This window comes from Miniopterus natalensis, chromosome 12, assembly GCF_054644295.1.
Source record: "Miniopterus natalensis isolate mMinNat1 chromosome 12, mMinNat1.hap1, whole genome shotgun sequence".
In the NCBI taxonomy this organism is placed as follows: Eukaryota; Metazoa; Chordata; class Mammalia; order Chiroptera; family Miniopteridae; genus Miniopterus; species Miniopterus natalensis.
In genome coordinates, this window is record NC_142092.1 from 58,296,830 (window position 1) to 58,316,945 (window position 20,116).

A 20,116-nucleotide genomic window follows, 5' to 3' on the forward strand; every position below is an offset into this window, starting at 1 on the left:
AAGGGGCCGGAGGCAGATCTGTATTGGCATTTGAAGTAAAATGTCTTCACGAAGAGGGGGAACCACGGAGCAGCGGGATCCGCACTCGACTGTTCAGCACTGTCAGTTATCCGTGATTTTCGTCTAAAGCCTTGCCAACCAGTGTCCGGGGGCGAGGCTTCTCTGTTGGCCGTCGCCGCTCGGGCGGGTTTCGAGACCGTGTGCTCGCGCTCAGTGACCGTCGGTGGGACCGAGGGATAAACGTCCTCCAGCGCTTCCGTGGCTCCAGTGTCTCTGCGTCTCTTTCTCTCTGGGCTGCATTCTGGACAGTTTCTTCAAGTCTAGATTCCAGTTCCCTTTTAAATGGCAATCTTCTCTTTTACCTGTTGCGTTTCTCCTGCCAGTGATCATAATCTCCACTTCTAGACATCCTGTGGTTCTTTTCAGACAGTCGCCGTCACATATGACGGCCTCTCTTACTCCATCGTTTGGGTTTTGTTCGAGCAGCGCAGGTAGTTTGCATGCTGGGTTGCAAGCCCTGGGCTGAGGTGCTCTCCAGAGGCTTCTTTGACTCCTTAGCTCAAGGCTGAGTTCAAGATAGGCCGCATCCCCTTTTCTCCGTGGGCCGGGATTTTTCTGCTTTGTCTTTCAGGGAGTCCATATTTACACAAGCCTCTCTGAACGTATTTCCTGTGATCCTTGTCTCAGGTGTGTCACCATCTCTGCGGCATCAGGGACTGACAGGTGGCCCCGGGGCAAGCAGCCGCTGCAGCGCTCAGTGACGTGGAGGTTTCTCTCCTCCCTCTGGGAGGCTGTCCTTGACCTTCTTAACGGTTCAGTCATGTATTTAAAAACATGCTTTCTGTGCACTTGTATTTAAAAAGAGGGGAGAAAAGTATAAATATTATATGAGGATTTATACATGTATATGTTTTGGCTTGTATATGTGTTAAGAAAACCTCTGAAAAGATAAGCAGGGCACCAATAATGCGGGGGAGGTAGTGCTGGGAACGAGGCAGGCGGGGGCCAGGAGGATAGGGAGACTTATACGAACTTCTTAATATTTTAACTCCCCCCTCTCCCCCCAGCAACGTAGAGGTTCCGTACCCACTGGGTTTCTCTAGACATTAGTCTACTGTTTTGTTAAAAATGGAACCGTGGTCGTTTCTGTGGCTATATACATTTTAGATCACGGTCTAACCTCTGTCCAGCCCTCTTGATCAACTCTGTAGATCAGTATTTTCCAGCCTATCTGGCAAAGGATCAGTCCTTTAAATTTTTCCCGTCTGTCATACTTTGGTAAACTGCAGTGAAAGTCAATCATCGATCCTGTGTTTGGATGGCCTGGCAGTGTCAAATTGCTATAAAAGTTTCTAAGTGCTTTCCCTCGGTTTCTTCTCATCGCAGACCAGTGCACAGCACCTCATGGGCTGGACCTCACTGGGCAGCACTGCTCCAGCTGGTGCTCCGTTGTTTTTAGCATGTGGAGTTGTGGCTGTGAAATTTATACACCATCTTTTAAGTTTCTTGTTGGTTTAATTTTTTTCCCATTGTAGGTCACCTGTTTTCTTTCTCTAAAGATGTTTGTAGGGCCTTACCTGAAACATTAGCTGTTTACTGTGGTACATCTCTGCCTTAATTACTGGGGACTAGCCTGTGGCCGGCTGCTCTGGTGTACTTCCAGGAGTCATTCATAGATGAATAGTGTATTTCATCAAACCTAAGATGCGTTGATGCTGCTGGTGTTTTCTTGGTCTTTTAGAGGTCTCATTGGTTGGTTTTCATGCTACAAAGTTAGGGCTTCCATCTGGCTGCCAGCAATTGTAAGATGCCATTGATTTCAGAGATACTAAAATGTAAAAGAATGTATGTCTGAAGATAGCTTGCAGATGGCCCCCTGGCTGTTCTAGTCTCTGTGGAGAGCTTGGAGACCTGCTTATGAGAAGGAGGGAGGCAGCCTTTGGTGACTTCCTTTGGAAACTTCACCATTCTGCTGAATGGCGTCTTATTTCTTTATTGTGACAGCCTGGCATTAACTGGGGCACAGTCTCTCTTTCCTAATGGCACGACTTCCCTCATTAGGAGCCCTGTGCTGCAACACCCTTGAAGTGGACCAGTGCTGAGAACCTTGACCATTTATCTATAAATTGGTGGCTCTGATATATTTTCCATTGTCATTAATAGACATTTTTCTCATCATTGAGATTTTTTTTTCTTCTTACTCTCAACTTTCCCCTGATCCACCCCTGCCATTTGGAGCTTGTGAATATTGGGAGTTCTGCTACTTATCCCGGTTTCCTGCTTGTCACGTGGGCAGCTTGGTACTTCTTTCAGTCGGGCGTTATCTGGACTGTTTGTTATGCAAATTCTCCAGCTTTTTCTGGTTACCTTTCCATATTCTTTTGGCGCGTACAGGGATTTTTTTCCCTCCACTGTTTTTATCGTTCTTGGGCCAGTTTGATGGCAGTGTGGGCGGAAGGGCAGTTAATGTGTGGGCCAAACTGTTGTTCATTTTTTCACCATGTATTTATTGAATGTCTACTCTATGCCCGGCATAGTTCTAGGCACTGAGAGTGCAACAATGAACAACAGTCTTCAGTTCCAGCCTTTATTGGAATATTCCTTCTTCCTAGTTCTGGTTTTCCTAAACTAGAAGCTTCCCTGGTTCTACGTTCCTTCATTTTCAGATATCCCTTGAGAAAAAGGTCCATTAAAAAAGAATTCAACTTAGAATTTCTTAGAATTTAGTAATTCTTGATAACTTGTTATATACTGTATATAGATTTGGCACTAATATATTCTCCAGAAATAATGTATACATCGTTTGCTTTTTTTAGCCGATTGCACCTCAACAAGAAGGCAACAGACAAACAGCCGTATAGCAAGCTCCCAGGCGTGTCTCTCCTGAAACCACTGAAAGGAGTGGATCCCAACCTCATCAACAACTTGGAAACATTCTTTGAATTGGATTATCCCAAAGTAAGTAGAGTGTTGGCCTCATTTGAGATGGGCTAGCCCTGGCCTGCGTGCTCAGCAGTTAGAACGTCAGCTGGAGCACCGAAGGGCACGGACATGGGTTGCAAGTTCAATCCTGGATCCTCAGCCCGTCAGGGCGTGTGCGGGAGGCAGCCAGTGGATGTGTCTCACATTGACGTTCCTCCTCCCCTTCTGCCTCCCGCCCCCCCCCCCCCCCCCCCCCCCGTAAATAGTTAAAGAGGCATCCTGACACTTAACACAGTGCTCTTAAGATCCATCCATGTTGTTGCAAATGGCAATATTTTATCTTTTTTTATGGTTGAGTTGTACTTGATCTTTTGCAAACTAAAAATGCAAAAATTGGCCTTTTATAATTCAGGAAGAATTATATAAATAAAATTAATTGTAAAATAAGCTTTGCGATAAGAGAAGTAGAAGTTTTTCAAGTCCCATGTTATGTAAGTAAGGGCAAAGGAGAATTTATTTTTATAAATGAAAGAGTATTTTCATTGATTATGAATAAATCTCAGAGCATAGCTAAGGATCATATGAATTTATCCTTGTGAAACTTAATCTCACGTTTCAATTTTAAACCATCATCCTACCCTTTTCTTACTGAACCTCTTTTAAAACCTAATTATAGAATTTGTATGTTGCAGCTCTTGTGAGATGCTAGTCGTGGAATTTAAATGGTTGCAGAAGTTAGTGTGGGTTTTAATTGTAGAAAGCGTTGTTAAAAATAACTCCAGGAACATACGTAGCCATTAATTATGAACATTTGGGATGAATCAGTAATTGATTACTTGATCTGAACTTTTTTTTTTTAATTAAAATTTGGGATTATCTCAAGAGCTCTAGTTTTCACTCAGTTCTTTTTCCACTTAAATTATGTCATCAGGCATTTAAATTGATTTAAGAAAAAGTTATTTTGATACTTTTTATAAAATGAGTAACAGCATATGCAAGGGATTGTTTTTATTCTGTTTTAGATCACAATTTTATTTTCTAATTGCAAAAGTATTATTAGCTTGTGTAAAAAGAAAATTTAGAAAGCAGAGGGAAAGCACAAAATACCTGCGATCTAAAGGAACAGTTTGATCACGTGGCATTTTATTTGCTTTTTAAAAAACCAAACACAGTGGCAAGTGTTCCGCAAAAGACTGAAGTTAAACCACTGAAACATCACACAGATTCGAGTGTGAACAGATGAGCCCTTTGTGTTGCCAAAGAGGCCTGTAGTCATGAAATGAGCATCCGTGGGACGGCCAGGCCCAGTGCACTTTAATACGTATTTGCATTCTGTCAAATATGAACATTGTTTACAAAAGTATGGAAATGTTTTCATTCCGGACATAGCTTTTTCCTCTGGTATTTGAATTGGTACATTTATAGGCCATTTGGGGGGGAAATAGGACATATGTTGAAATTCTAAAATTTTATTTAATTTTGGACATGTGCAAGATTTACTGCTGGTACTTGTTCTGGATTTCTAGGTTTAAATTTCAGTGAGGTTATTACTGCACTAATTGCCTTGAGAGATTTCTGTGATTTAAATATCTTATAAACCCACGTCATACTGATACGTATTCTTTGATAAAAAATGATTCCTTGGAAAAAATTTAAGAATGAAAAAGTGATACACTTCCCTTTTCACCGAGTTGAGTACTCAGTTGGCATCAGCATAAAGGCACTGGGGATGAGAGGCAGCAGACGCAGGAAAATTCACTAATCTGCATCCAGCGTGACTGATGGCTTTACTTCAGTGAATTCTGGCCTATGAAGAATTCTTAGATTAATGATCAGAGTTTTTAACGGAGTGAGGCTATAGTACTTATGGTTATTTTTTCTCTTCTGCAAATATAGAATTGGTTTAAAATGTTACAGGTCCAGTGCATGTTTAAATCCTTTACTGCCAGGGATGTAGCTCTCCTTGAGAGGAAATTATTTTAACCAAATAGACTTCTAACAAAGAATTGAAGATCAAAAATAGGATCGATTATGGAAAGATGAAGCACTATACATGTAATAAAACTACTAAGTCAGAGAGATTAAGGGCTTTTCAAATAAATTTTAGAAACTGTATAAACTACCTAGTTCTTAAAAATAGATAAGTATTTAATATTGTCAAAACTTGGAATTCAGAGTGGTTTTCTTATAAAACATTTCCTGCCTGGCATCTATATTTCACTCAAAAGCTGCGCTAGGATAAGTGCCTTGGCTTAACAAATACATTCATTGCCTCCTCTGTGCCAGAGAATGTTCTAGGCATTTGGGGTTAAGTCCATTTTGTCTCAGAGTGTATATTCTACTGTAATACAGATGTCATCATGAGATTTTTCCATAAACATGGTGTGTAGTTATTTATAAATAATTCAAGATATTTGTACTCAGTATACAATATAATTAATTAATATATATTAAATATTTTCCCATTTTTATGTTGTTTACTATAGTAAAAACTTTGCATACCTGCCCGGCCAGCATGGCTCAGCAGTTGAGCATCGACCTAGGATCCAGGAGATCAGGGTTCGATTCCTGGTCAGGGCACATGCCCCGGTTGCGGGCTCGATCCTCAGTGGGAGGTGTGCAGGAGGCAGCCGATCAATGACTCTCATCATTGATGTTTCTAACTCTCTTTCCGTCTCCTTTCCTCTCCCTGAAATCAGTGAAGACATTAAAAAAAAAATATATATATATATATATATATATATATATTTTTTTTTTTTTTAAAAAACACTTTGCATTCGTAATGTCTACAGGGCTGAATAAACGAGGAAATTTTTCTTAATAAATCCTCACCTGAGGATATTTTTCCCACTGCTTTTCAGAGAGAGAGGAGGGGGTGGAGAGGGAAGGGGGGAGGGAGGGAGGGAGGAACACTGATGTCAGAAAGACACTGACGGGTTGCCTCCTGAAAGCGCCCCGACCTGGGCCGAGCCTGCAGCTGAGCTACGTGCCCTTGGCTGGAATCAAACCCGGGACCCTCAGTCCGCAGGCCCGCACTCTAGCCACTGAGCCAAACCAGCTAGGGCAGGAAAGTTTTTCTAATGTTATGTATACACCTAAATCTAATATTTTTAGTAATATTACTTTTTATTCATAAGGCAGGAAAAAGCGTTCATGATCATTGCAGTTTCAGATATTCAGTTCTTAAATATTAAAGGGCTAAATCGCAACTTGTGGTCTTTTACACCTCTCTTGTTCTTTAGTCATCTCACTATTTGGGGGGGAAAAAGGGAATATTCGTCAGTTTAGCTATTTGTGTAGCAAACTTACTAAAGATTTGATGGAGGCTACCTCATCTGAAGTATTCTGGGGTTTATTTCTAGATCTTATGTATTCATACTGTATCCATTTATAGTGGAATTTACTATGTAGCTTATATCCCTTTCAGATTTAGGAGGTGTTATATTTTTAATGAACAGTGTATTTTTGAACATATATGTTTATGCCTAATCCTTTAGATAGTATAAAACATCTGAAAATTTTTTTTTTGTCTCAGCTCAGAAAGTCTTTAAACAATTTAATATCAGTGTTTTACCAGTTGTAGTGTAGTTGTAGTGATTTAACTATTCAAATACAGGGAGTCCTAGCAAATAAATGTCTGGTCAAGCTGCGAAGACACAGAGGTGTAATTGTCATAGCTGAAAAACCAAGATTCCTGGTTACAATCTAATTTTCAGTATTAGAAACAAGCAAAAGTTATGTGTTTTGTAATAAAAGTCTGAACATTTTTTTGATAATGTGAATTGAGTTTTATTTGCACCAAGGCCTATCAGAAGGTATTTGTTCTTTTTTGAAATTAAGTTTAAGAAGTGTAGTCAATATAAATAAAAACTTTAAACCTTGAATTTAAATAAAGGCATACTCCCTCATAGTAACACCATATACCTCTCAAAAAATTTACTATAACCTAGTGTAGCTTTTTTCCCTTCCCATAGAGTACATTTTTAGTACTGTATTTTACAAAGTTTTCTCCTGAGGGAAAAAAAGGCTAAAATTAGCTTTTTAATTCTATTTTATGGAATTGTATTATTGCTTATTAACATTTCCTTTCACTGTATTCACTCATAACCTGCAAAGCAGCATAAATTATAAAAACATTAAAGAAACCATGCTATGTTTGGGAAAACAAGGAACTCTTTAGAGCAAGCCTGGCAGAGCAGCTCACTGTAGTAGGAAAGCTAATTGTCACTATTACTCTTTAGAAAGTCACTTAACCTTTGTAATCTTCACTGTTAAGGTCAATGCCTTTTGGCGGCTCAGCCAAACACTGTTTTGAAAGTCAAGTTGGGATGATGGCTGACACTTTACAGGACTCAGAGTTGACCCTTTGGGAAATCTCAGGGGTGCCGCAGGAGTGGGGCCCTTCCCCTTCTCTGATTTTTATCTGATCTCTGGAAACTAGGAAGCTGTAAAGCTGGTTTCAGTACAATTTGGTCAGTGTTAAAGGTAGATATTGGGTAGAATATATGGGAACAAAACCATTTTCTTCACTTGAAAAAAGCCTTACCTATTAGCCTCTCTACGGGCCTTAGTCCTGTCTCCTGCACACAAACCACTGATTCCTAGATTGCTAATTTTTGCTGAGATACTATATATTAGGGAAACAGTAATTGATTAATAGGCCTTCCCTTTACCCGAGTTAGTCCTTGTATGTTAGACACTTAAGAAGTTGTGTCCTTAGCTCTTTATTTTTTACAACATACAGCTTTGTTATTTTGTGTGTGTGTGTAAATAATTTTTTACTTAAAAAAATGTCGAGCCTGTTTCAGAAAGAGGATTAGTGGGAATTTTGTCATTGAGTCAGCGTGAATGTATCACCACTTCTGAAAAAAAAATTACTATTTAGAATGCATATCCCGCAAAATACTAAAGTAGCATCTTTGTATGTGAAAGCAAACATTTTTTTTTTAATTTAGTAGTTTACTAAGTGATAACGTACAGCTCAAAATTTTATAAACCTGGTTATATGTCACAGTCACCCCAGAGATTCTGATTCGAAAGCCTTAAGAATGGGGCCCGGTATTCTCTTTTTAAAATATACATGTCAGGGTAACTTGGACACAGCCAGTTAAGTGCTAAGAAATGACTTCGTTAACTTACTATCAAAGAGTAAACATAGCACTGAGCAAAAAGAAAAACCCAAAAAACAAACTAAAACCCCCCATCTGAGTTTTTTCATAGTTACAAGGCTAAGCATTGTGTGGCCAGTGTGGCTCAGTCGGTGGAGCTTCCTCCCTTGCACCGGGAGGGCACATGCCCCGGTTCCAGCTCCATCCCCAGTAGGGGGCATGCCGGAGGCAGCCCATCCATGTTTCTCTCTCCCTCTCTCTCCCTCGCTCTAAAGTCAATAAAAACATTTTTTTAAAAAGGCTAAGCATTCTTTTCAGGATGCTACATTTTGAATCAAGTCAAATCCAATTTTATTTCAAAAAATTATTATACAACCAAAAAATCTGATCTCTGCCCTTTTCACGTGAAGAGCTTGGCAGAGCCCTGCAGCTTGTCCCGCTGGGCTTCAGCGCGGCGTTTGCGCCCCCGGGACTGGCCTTAAGCTCCGAGAGTCCTAGGGATGGAGGGCGTCTGTTCCGTTTGCTCCGCCTTGCCTTTCGCGCTGCCAGGCCCGAGTGAGCGGCCGGGAGCCGCGGGGCCAGGGGCCTGGGGAGGCTGGAGATGGCTCGGGTTCCAGGCGGGCCCCGGGAAGCGCGGGCCTTGAGGCGCGGGCACCCGGCTCCGCTCTCCCGCCGCACGCAGGCCGTCTGGGGCCGCTGCTCTCACTCCCAGGCAGCACCTAGTATCCTAGGTGTTTGCATCCACTACGAACACTCTCTTAACTTGGAAACTGCGTGTGCAACTGCTTGTTTTTCTAAATGCTTTCTGATAATCAGTAAACACTCGTAAGTGCTTCTTTTCCTAAAAGAGGTTAATTTACATAAAATGTGTCCTTTGGCCAGTATGAAGTGCTCCTTTGTGTACAAGATCATGACGATCCAGCCATTGATGTATGTAAGAAGCTGCTTGGAAAATATCCAAATGTCGACGCCAGGTTGTTTATAGGTAAGTTACAAATTCTACGAAAACCATTTTGCTATAATAGTATTAGGTGGCAGTAATCTTGGCTTTAAACTATAGATTAAGGTGTCAGCAACCCCTTGAAGTTATTGGCATGTTTGCTTTATGCATACTTGTTGAAGTAGTAAAAGGTGTTTATATCCTTATGAAAAAACTTAATTTATAAAAACAAAGGGTTTTTTTCCCATATCTGGGATTAACAAAATAACAAAAAAAACCCTCCAAATTATGTTTAACTCATCTTATATATAAGGATCTGTCATTTAAGCTTCTTTAATATTTTCCTGTGTGGCTTTTTCTGTATCTCATTCACTGTAATTGAGAGTTAGCAATAGAATTAGCTTTTATTTTATTGCAAAAAGAGTATTTTTCCAAAAAGTTTGTGGGCTTAAAGACTTTTGTGGAGGTATATTTTCCAATAAATACTGAGTCATGCTTAGTATTAATATAAGAACTTAAGGATTAGAAAACTGAAACAGATCAGTTTTTAAAGATAAATGATATAATTCTCTTTTGAGAATGAACAGTTTTTCCCTAACTATATTATTGTGAATAATAAGGAATGTAACACATAATGTTAAAGTATGTTTGTTTGAATTCTTAAATATGCAAGCACTTTTCACTTCTCTTTACCATGTGTCTGTATTATAGAAAATGTTTTCAATGTTGAATTCATTTTTCACTGCTGTACCTTTACATTTTTAGGTGGCAAAAAGGTTGGCATTAACCCTAAAATTAATAATCTAATGCCAGGATATGAAATTGCAAAATATGATCTTATCTGGATTTGTGATAGTGGAATAAGAGGTGAGGTTCTTCTTATTTATTTTATGAAACTATTCATTTGATGATAAAATGCCAAAAGTGATATGAAAATAAATGTATCAACCCTTTTTTGTTTGCCTGATAAAATCATTCATTTCATCATTATTTCATGGTACTATGTCAAGTTATATTAAGATTTTTACTTTTTTAATGCTAACCTGGATTGTTACATGTATAAAAATGTGTTCATTTTGAAGAGAACATTTCAGCCATTAAAAAAAATATAGTCATGGTCCATTATACATGCGCTATGCTTTCTCATAGGTGTAAATTTCCCTTGTTCATGTGACACCTTTTACTTTGATCTGTCTGTGGCACACGTAATATACTATCTCACACAAAAGGACAGAAATTATAACTGTTTTACTAGAAGGCATTTATGTCTTTTCGCTTAGATGGTTTTAACAGGAAGTCTTTCATATACTGAAATTATAATTTGTACCTCTAAATGTTTATACTTACTGTAATTTCAGTGTTCTGTAATATTCTGTTATATTCTAATTACCTCCAGTTCCTCAGCCTCAACACTGTTGATGTTTGTGTTGGATAATTTCTTGTGGCTGAGGCTGTCCTGCAAGATGTTCAGCAGCATCCCTGGCCTCCACCCACGGAATGCCAGTGGCACCCCTCTGTCAGGATGACAGCCAGAAATGTTTCTAGGCAGTGCCAGGTGTCCCCTGCAGGGCAGCAGTTAAGAACCACTGCCATAGAATATACACATTTAAGGTCCAGATACACTTTTATACAATAGATTTCTTTCTTAAAGACTTGAAGGAAATAGAAATGAAGTAAAAGCCTGGCCAGTGTGGCTCAGTGGTTGAATGTCTACCCATGCACCAGGAAGTCACTGGTTCGGTTCCTGCTCGGGGCACATGCCCAGGCTGCGGGCTCGATCCCCGCCAGGGGGCCTGCGGGAGGCAGCTGATCCATGTTGACATTTCTCTCTCTCTAAAGTCAGTCAGAACATTTTGTGAAAAAAAGAAGCCATGTAAAATGATATGTTTGCCCTTTGAAGGTGGGACAATGATTTAAATTTTTTATTAGCTTAAAATGAATGTTTAAAAATGAATAGAAACGGGGCACTCCTAATAAGTCAGGATCATTACATACCTATCAGACATTATGTTCATCACATTTATTATCTAAAGTTATAGTGTCGTGAGTTTGTTATGTTTTCAGCACAGAATCTGTCCAGGAGAATTCTCCTTGAGGCCTGTCAGCAGTCTTATGAGATAGGACGCGTACCCTCCAGGGCAGCGCAGGCGCATTTCCTGTGGTTGGAGAAGCGAGAGCAGCCTACGAACTGGACCTTTGACCTCTGCCCCTGTGGCTTTTGACTAGGACACATTTTCCATTACTCCAGTTTGGGGGACCTGAAATGGGGGTAGCCAGGTTTTCATAGTATGTCCCGCCTCTGTTCCATATGAGGTTTATACTGGCCTAAAAATGTGTAGAGTAACCTAGTGTATCAAATTAAGCCTTTTTGAAATTTTTTATTCTCAGAAAAGTGATGGAGATTCGTTTTGTTAAATCCAAATGTAAAAAAGAATTTTAATTTTTTTAGTAATCTAATAACTCACAAAATATATTTTACATCAGTGGGCATTTTCCTGAAAGGAATTGTTTTCTCTCCGTCCCTTGTCACCTTTCTGTCTCCTTCCCGTAGTATTTCCAGACACGCTCACTGACATGGTCAACCAGATGACGGAGAAGGTGGGCCTGGTTCACGGGCTGCCTTACGTCGCAGACCGACAGGGCTTTGCCGCCACCTTAGAGCAGGTAAGTGTTGATGGGCCTCAACAATATTCCTGTTAGATTCCTAATCGCCCAGAAGCTTGAGACTGTTCTGAGAGTTGGGATGACGTTTTGGATGGGATTAATTTTCCGCTTATCGAATTTTTGTTTAGTAAAGGGAAATCTGGGTAGTGCCTTTAAAATAAAATCCTTTTTTATTCTTATATGCCACACTGTGTTTTTGTTTTAGAAGCGTCCAAGTGGATTTCTGTGTCAGTGATACACATCTCCCATTTGGCACCCACCCCCATGGTTTAGGTTTAATCTACCATACTTAGAATGAGTGCAAATAGGCCGCAGAGGAGGCCCTCCATCCTATAAAGAAATCTTTGGAGCCTCCAACAAATCCCTAGTCTCACCTCCTTCCTCAGACTCGCTTAATAATTGTTTAAGGAATTAAGATGTATGTATGTTTCTGGTCTTACAAGTTTGGTTCAATTCAGTACCACAAAGGGCTTCATTACAGTCAGGACATGGGGTAGGTAGCAAGAATCCTGTTCTTAATTGTCCTGATGATTCTCTTGCTCCATGCTGTGTGCGTAACTCTTGCCATTGAGAAAGAGCACTGCTCTCTATTTCAAGCTAATTAGAAGAGGCAGCATATCTAAGATGCAAATAATAAATAGGGTTTTATGTGTAATAAGCAGGGTGATGACCATCTTATCTACCCTTAATTTAGCAGTTTGCATATTTCGTGACTTCAAAGTATGCTTAGGGAAAGGGCAGTAAAATGGGAGACAATTTTAGTGCCTGCCCTGTTTATGAAAAATATATTGAAAAATAAAATTGGGGAAATTGAGCAGCTCAGTGACTCGGGTAGGAAGCAGGCAGCTATGAAAGGATACAAGAAAAGGGGTTAAGAAATGATCGCCCTGTAGGTTGATAGAACAATAGGTGGTGTCTGTGTATGTGTTCATGCATGTATACACATACACACACATACATGCACACATACCTACACCTATATATGTAGGGGTGAGTGCGTAGTTCCATGAACATTCTGCAAGCAGGATGTTAAATATTTGTTAATATTTATATGACAGTGAATGATATTTTCACCTGTCTGACATCTAAGTTAAGTTTTATTTGGATAAATCTTTGAATCTTGCAGTTTTAGGAAAGATAATTTGTATTTGAGAATAGAATATACTTTTCCCTGATGAACAAAATAGGTCCAAAGACATGGAAGCATGGAACAGACTGACAGATCTCAGGGAAGGGCTGGGGGGGAGACTAAGCAGAGCACTTATATGCACCTATGCAGAGGCCTTGGACGCAGACAGCACTGTGGTGAACGCCTGAGGTGGGGTGGCAACCAGGCGGAGGGGGAGATGGGGGACATTTGTAATACTCTCAACAATAGAAATAAATTTAAAAAAAAAAGAATAAGAAAATGATGACAGTAGTCAACCAGATAAATTACTGAATGCCTGGTATATGTAAACATCATTTTGTACCAATTTTCATTCAGGTAGTTTATGTAAGAATAATAGGATATTCTTTCAATCATGCTTAAAGGAAAATCATTAGGAATAAGTTTATAAACACTATACCTACAATTCTAATTATATCCGTATGTTTTTGGGTTTGTGTTTTTTGTTTCTTTTGGCAGGTGTATTTCGGAACTTCTCATCCAAGGTCCTATATCTCTGCCAATGTAACTGGTTTCAAATGTGTAACAGGAATGTCTTGTTTAATGAGAAAGGATGTGTTAGATCAAGCAGGAGGGCTTATAGCTTTTGCTCAATACATTGCTGAAGATTACTTTATGGCCAAAGCAATAGCTGACCGGTAAGAAAACTAAATTACGTTAGGCTACAGTATGTTTAGCACCTAACTTCTGTTGGTTTATTCTGTTTGTTAAAACCATGGATTTTATTTTCGCTAGTGACTACAGAATAGGCTAATCTTTTTAGAAAGTAATTTCTATTAATTCGTAGATAATAATATACTGAAGGCATAAGTGTTCTCATTCATCTAAGTTCTTCAGATTAATATGGTTTGAAGTGTCTGAAAGGTCTTTTTAATTGTGAATGTTCATTATTATGGGTGTAAATTTCCGTGTGTTTTAGAAGAATTAAAAATATCAGTGTAGTCATAAGCCTGTAGGTGAAAATTTAAAGAACCTTATTTCAAATTTTGAAATTTTCAGGTTATTTGGGATTTTGCTAAGAAGCCACCTAATGGTTCACATAATCGACTTAACGTTTCCCTATCACAGAATGATACTGTTTTCTATTAAAGGGGATCCTTGCCTTGTGTGATAATTTACTAAAGATGTGATTTTAAACACTGAAGTATGTTTTTAAAATTTTCTCATGGATGGTGTTCATGATTATGGTTTCATAGCGTTTCGCAAGAGATGCACAGTATCGCTTTTTGTTTACATTTCTTGTTGAGTGTCCACACACATGCATCCTCCCCCCCTTTTTTTTTGGTTAGTAGTGACAGAGACTAAACTATTAAATACAGAACCATTCCATTTAGAACTCTGAGAATGCCTGTCTCTTAAGTTTCTTAAATTGTAAATTGAGGGGTTGCAGCTTCTTCCAGCCCTTAGAATGGTATTATCAGGAGCCTGCGTAATTGCAAAAACACCTGTGAGTGTGGTGTATCCTGAGTAGGGTGCTAATCCCGGTGCTAGACTCACCCCGGTGACTCTTTACAGTCATGAGTAAATGCATAACCAGTCACGCTTGCATGTGTTCATCATCACAGCTCATTTTCTAACTGTCTTAATTTTCAGAGGTTGGAGGTTTGCAATGTCCACTCAAGTTGCCATGCAAAACTCTGGTTCCTATTCAATTTCTCAGTTTCAATCCAGAATGATCAGGTGAGTCAGCAGCTCTCTTCTTTTTATAGTTTGTTAAAGGAAAAGGGGAGAGGAGTCAATTTTATGTGGTATAACTTGGTTTAAAAATAAATCTGAAAGTCAGATTTTTTAGTTCCAGAAAAGAAAGTTTAGCTTTTTTATTAAAATAAATTTAATGTCTAAATATATTCTCTTTACTGTGTAACACTGAAAGCATTCAAAATGTTGAGACTTTGGATTTTTTTATATGTTCATCTTGATTTCTCATTTTCTGCACTTTTTTATCTTTATTTTTATAATCTTTTTATAATCTTTATTTATTAGAGTATAGACCATACAAATAAATTTCTAGACTTTTTTTTTTTACATATACTAAATAAAAATAGAAGAGAGATTCATTAAATAATCTTTGAAGAGGTGGGCCTTTATATAACGTGGTAAAGAACTGATCATTTTGGGAAAAAATTGATTAATGTTGTAACCAAGCTATTGTTTAAAGAAAACCCTTTTTTTTTTTAAATTTTTTTAAGGTGGACCAAATTACGAATTAACATGCTTCCTGCGACAATAATTTGTGAGCCGATTTCAGAATGCTTTGTTGCCAGTTTAATCATTGGATGGGCAGCCCACCATGTATTCAGATGGGATATTATGGTATTTTTCATGTGTCATTGCCTGGCATGGTTTATATTTGACTACATTCAACTCAGGGGTGTCCAGGTACGTGGACAGGCATGAAAAGGTTGGCAGTCATTTGGTGGAACTAAAAAACATTTAGCCGTGGCCGGGGGCTCGGTTGGAGCGTGGTTCCGTTCACCAAAAGGTGGCGGGTGTGATTCCCGGTCAGGGTGTGTGCGGGAGGCAGCTGATTGATGTTTCTGTCTCTCTAAAAAAAAATCAATGAAAACATGTCCTCAGGTGAGGATTTTAAAAAAAATACACCACTTTTTAATTTAGAAAAGGTAGAAAAAAATCAGCTAGCTCCCCACTGAAGGTTAATATCAGGTTTAAACATTCCTTTTGTTAGTGGAATGTGGACACAAAACTTAATTTTAAGCTTTCAGTCGGCTATACAGTCACTTTTATTGAGGCTCAAAACAAAACAAAACAAAAAGATGTTAAGCAAATAAAAAATATTCAAACTCAGAATACATTAGGCTAGCCGTTCTTCAGTGCTGCTTATTTACCCATAATTAACAATTTCTTTACCATTATAATACAGCAGGACAGTTAAATTATCTGAAGAAGCAGACTTGATTTTGTGTAGTGTACTTGAAAGAGAGTGAATTCGAAGAATTTTATTTTTTGACTATGTCTTTAGTCTGACAGTAAATCAGTTTTTTTTTTTTAATTCCTAGGGCGGCGCACTGTGTTTCTCAAAACTTGATTATGCAGTAGCTTGGTTCATCCGCGAATCCATGACAATATACATTTTTTTGTCGGCATTATGGGACCCTACGATAAGCTGGAGAACTGGCCGCTACAGGTTGCGCTGTGGGGGCACCGCAGAGGAAATCCTAGATGTATAACTACAGCTCTGGGACTGTACATACAGGAGAAAAGAGAAGTATTATAAATTATGTTTATATAAATGCTTTTAAAGACCTACCTTCAGTAGTTTTATCACATGTATGTTTTGGTATCTGTTCTTTAATTTATTTTTTGCATGGCACTTGCATCTGTGAAAAAAAGAGAAACACACCTGTAGTCTTGGCCAAATGGTATACTTTATTTTGTGGAAGGAGAGCATCGAAAGAATTGGTTCTAGGAACCTGGGTTTGGTTTTCGTTGTTTTTTTAAAAGTATATATATATATATATATATGTATATGTATGTATATGTATGTATATATATGTAAGTGCTCTGCAGCAAACACTGACAGCACCCTTCAGTAGAGAAAGTTTCTTGCTTGTGAGTACTCCTGTAGACCATTCACGGAGTGGCAGCGGCTTTGTTCCCGGCTTTAGACTGGAAGGGAACCGCCGTTCCTGGCAGGGCGAGCGGAGCTGCGCGTTGAACAATCCACGGCGAGGTCCTGACGGGAAACTTTCGCGCTTTGTGCCTACCTCTCGTAGTTGTTGCAGAGCAGGTATAAATTGTAACAAGGTAGCTAGGCCTTGCAAAAACAAACAGAAAAACTTTTAAAAATAATAATAATAATGAAAGAGCTGGAGTCTAGTATTTCTATAAATCTGTGAGAGAGGTTTTTTTTTTTTGGTCTCACTGCAATGAATCCAAAGTGGTTGAGTTTGGTTTTTAATCACAGCCATGTATTGAAGGCATCTTTTTGACCAACTCTTGTTGGTTCTGTCTTGAACCATTGTTAATCACTGTGCTGGTAAACCTGTCCTTCCCTGCCCCTCCCCTGACCCACCCCACCTCTCTTTACCTTTTTTGGGGGGGTGGGAAGGGTGCTGGGGGGGGGTTTAGTGTGAGTGGATGTTTTGATAGTTGTGAGGAAAAATGCATTTCAGACACATTTCACACATGAGCTATTTTCTTACACAGTATGTCTTACTGTTAAAAAGAATGTAATTACAGGTATTTAGTATCTTTTTTAAGTACGTACATATTCTAGCATCAACAAAGAAATTGCAGTAGGTTATTAAGAGGGGTCAGGATGAGTTTTACTCTTAGAATTAATCAGTATCAACTAAGTCTACTGTGCGTGTGGTTTGTTTTTTCGTTTTTTGTTTTTGGGTGTTTTTTTTTTTTTACTATTACAGTTAGTCTAGTCTTATTTAAATTGGATTTTTGTATTCCAGTTTGTATGACAAAGTAGACTAGGGCAGTGCTATTGTAAATGCATGCTGGTTCCCCTCCCGCCCATCGCGCCGCTGAACTTGCTTGTCAGGTTGTGCTTAACTTGTGGTGAACTGGACTTGTTTCTCGTTTTTAAAAAAATAAGCAAATATGTAAGGGACAGTGCATAAGCCTTTTTTTCTCTCTTCTCTTTTTATTTTTTTGGTAGTGGAATTTTTGCTCTTCTTTAGGATGGGATGGCATGTTGTCCATATGAACGCCTGTTGCGGGGCTGACACTGGCAATATGGCAGCTTTAATTCTGTTACTAAGTTTCCATGTCAAACCTTAATGTGTAGCATCTTAGCAATAATTACGATTTATAGAAAATGAACCCTTTTTCACTGCACTGAGCCAATTCATTTAATTGTCCAATGACTGTGTACGTGGTTTAAATTGTAATATATCTGTAACTGTGTATCTACCGTGTATACACATTACATATAAGCCTTTCTCTGGGCCAGACGGCTTCGTTCCTTTTGTCGTCCTCGTTTTGCTTTTGCCTTATGATGAACTCGTTTGAAGGGCACCTTCTTCATGAACAAAGGCTTTGTTGCGTACCCTTCCTATGTGAAATGGGCGCTATTGTTCCCTGAGGAAAGTTGCACAAGTGAAACCAGTCTAGTTGTGACCCACTCCGTGTTTCTGTTTTTAAATCACTGTTAATACGAGTTGAATTTTGCCGACCACATTTGTAACTTTGGTTGGTTGGTTGAATGAAGTTTGGTTGATGCCATCCTTTGCACTGCTGAAGTGAAATCTCGCTTATTACTTGGCTTTTTGCTGATCTCAGCATGGGCAAGGGAACAACAAAACCAAAATGGCTGGACAGACTTCTTGTGTTTTGTAAATATCAAACGTGACTGTTCTGTGTGTGTGTTTCACGTGGGAGTGGAGGATTTCCTTAAAGTGAAGCTTCGTCTGAGCAGACTGATTTTTTTTTGTTTTTGTTTAGCAAGTTTAGAGTGATGATAAAATGGTAAGAAATAATATAAATATTGAAGAAAGCATCACAACAAAACTGTAGGCGTCCAAATTTAATAAACTGTCTTTTAAAGTATCTAGAATATACCATGTTTTATTATTTAAAATCATTGTCTTTATGTTTTTTTGTTCAAAAAAATAAAAATTTGAATACAATCAAAATATTAGCACTACTGCATTTTTGTTTCCTGTCTTTTATATTTTTATAAATAATCATAACGTGTTCGCCATTTGCATCAGAATTATCAGAACAATTCTGTGAAGTATTGGTTGAAATCTTCCTTTTACCTGTGCAATGAGCAACTATGGCTCAAAGTTGGGCTTTTCCATGTTGGTTGCATGTTAGAATTACCTGGAGATTCTGGTTTAATTATTCTGGAGTGGGGCCTGAGCTCTGCTCATTGTTTACTGTGCAGACAGACCTGGGAAACACTAGCCCATAAAACATTTAGAAAAGACCCATTGGCACCTTTGGCCCGCCTCTCACCTGGGCTCACAGCCTGGCCTCGGCTCCAGTAGCTGGGAAAGGAATGGAATGGCATCGCTACTGAAGACCTAAATTTGAGGTAACTAAGCTGCACCCACACACTGACCAGGGCCAGGCTCCTCCCACGCCAGGGAAACTCCCAGGCCTGTTTTACCACCAGCCCATGAAAGAAAAATACTCTTAACTGGAGAGCCAACCCCAGGGAAGGGCTGTGGGGAGACTGCGAAAGGGTCTGTCCCCGGCTCCACATCTACACTTTGGCCCAGTCATCAAGCTCATTCTTCCTAGTTTGTAAAGTATACCTCTAACCCTAATGTTTAAGAAATGATTAACAGAGTTGAATGTAAGTCTTAAAATTTTATAGCTAGGCAAATTTCAAAGAGCCCTAGCCTTTGAAAATAAAGAAGGTAAGATGCCCACTGTGAAAGCTGCGGTCACAAGGGAGGGGGAGACAGCTGCCGGCGGAGCTGGGAGTGGCCCCTTGATAGAGCAGGTCCCAGTGTTGAACGTTACACCACTGGACCGCATTTCAGGTTCTGCCTACAACAGCTTTACCACTTGTTATAGGAACCCTGAAGCTTAAAAAAAATCCATGTTTTTAATAACCATCTATATTCCAGCTCTTAACCATTGTTCTAGAAAGCCAGATTCAAACCTGCAGAGCAAGAATATGTTATTATAAAGCTGGTTTAAGGTAAAATGCTTTACATGTATCATTGGACAGAGAAGATGAGTACATACAAGACTGTTCATGTGGATGAAATAGTTCATTTCCTTCTGCAGTTTAGTAGGATGTCTTGTTTGAACTGCTCATTCAAGTTATTTGACTACATCAGTTTCATTTCATTGGAAAGAAAACAAGCATTGCCAAATGGCGAGCGGTGATCCCTGTGGTGCTGCAGGGGTATGTTTTTATTAAGGCATTTGCCTAAAAAATGTATCTGCAAGAAAATTTAAAATCACTGTCTCCATGTGTTCTAAAAACAAATAAAAAAATGTGTCTTTAATAGTTTCTTAAGCAACTAGTTAGCTGCCTGAGAACCAAAGTATGCTAAACCCTTTGCACGGCCCCTCCCCACTCCTGGGAGAGATTGGCAGAGTGGTTTCACGGTTATACTATTAGACATCCAGACTTCCATGCTAACAACCATGGACTTGAAATTATCGAAACAATTTAAGGATATTGTTTCTTTCCAGGACTGCAAATATCTGCACTGCCCTCCCCTGCTGGCTCCATACCTGCCCTTGTCATCTTGTGTTTACTTTGTTTCCTTACCCTTGTCATCAGCCCTAGAACTTCTCCCACGGCCCCTCCTGACTGGCCAACGCCAGGCCGGCCAAGGGAGCTTAGGCAGAATGCCCGAGAAGTCCCACCACGGCCAC

General features: G+C 39.2%; 1 protein-coding gene across 1 annotated transcript in view; it reads left to right on the forward strand.

Moving 5' to 3' along the window:
- The window catches only part of UGCG (UDP-glucose ceramide glucosyltransferase), a 34,098-nt gene extending 15,690 nt beyond the window's left edge, over window positions 1-18,408 (forward strand). Inside the window, exons 2-9 of the mRNA XM_087822835.1 lie at window positions 2,817-2,958; window positions 8,913-9,015; window positions 9,736-9,837; window positions 11,522-11,634; window positions 13,262-13,440; window positions 14,396-14,482; window positions 14,992-15,181; window positions 15,820-18,408. Coding sequence (XP_087678961.1) covers window positions 2,817-2,958; window positions 8,913-9,015; window positions 9,736-9,837; window positions 11,522-11,634; window positions 13,262-13,440; window positions 14,396-14,482; window positions 14,992-15,181; window positions 15,820-15,990 — 1,087 coding nt within the window. The 3' untranslated portion in view covers window positions 15,991-18,408. The remainder of the gene's footprint in view (window positions 1-2,816; window positions 2,959-8,912; window positions 9,016-9,735; window positions 9,838-11,521; window positions 11,635-13,261; window positions 13,441-14,395; window positions 14,483-14,991; window positions 15,182-15,819) is intronic.
- The last annotated feature ends 1,708 nt before the right edge of the window (window positions 18,409-20,116 follow it).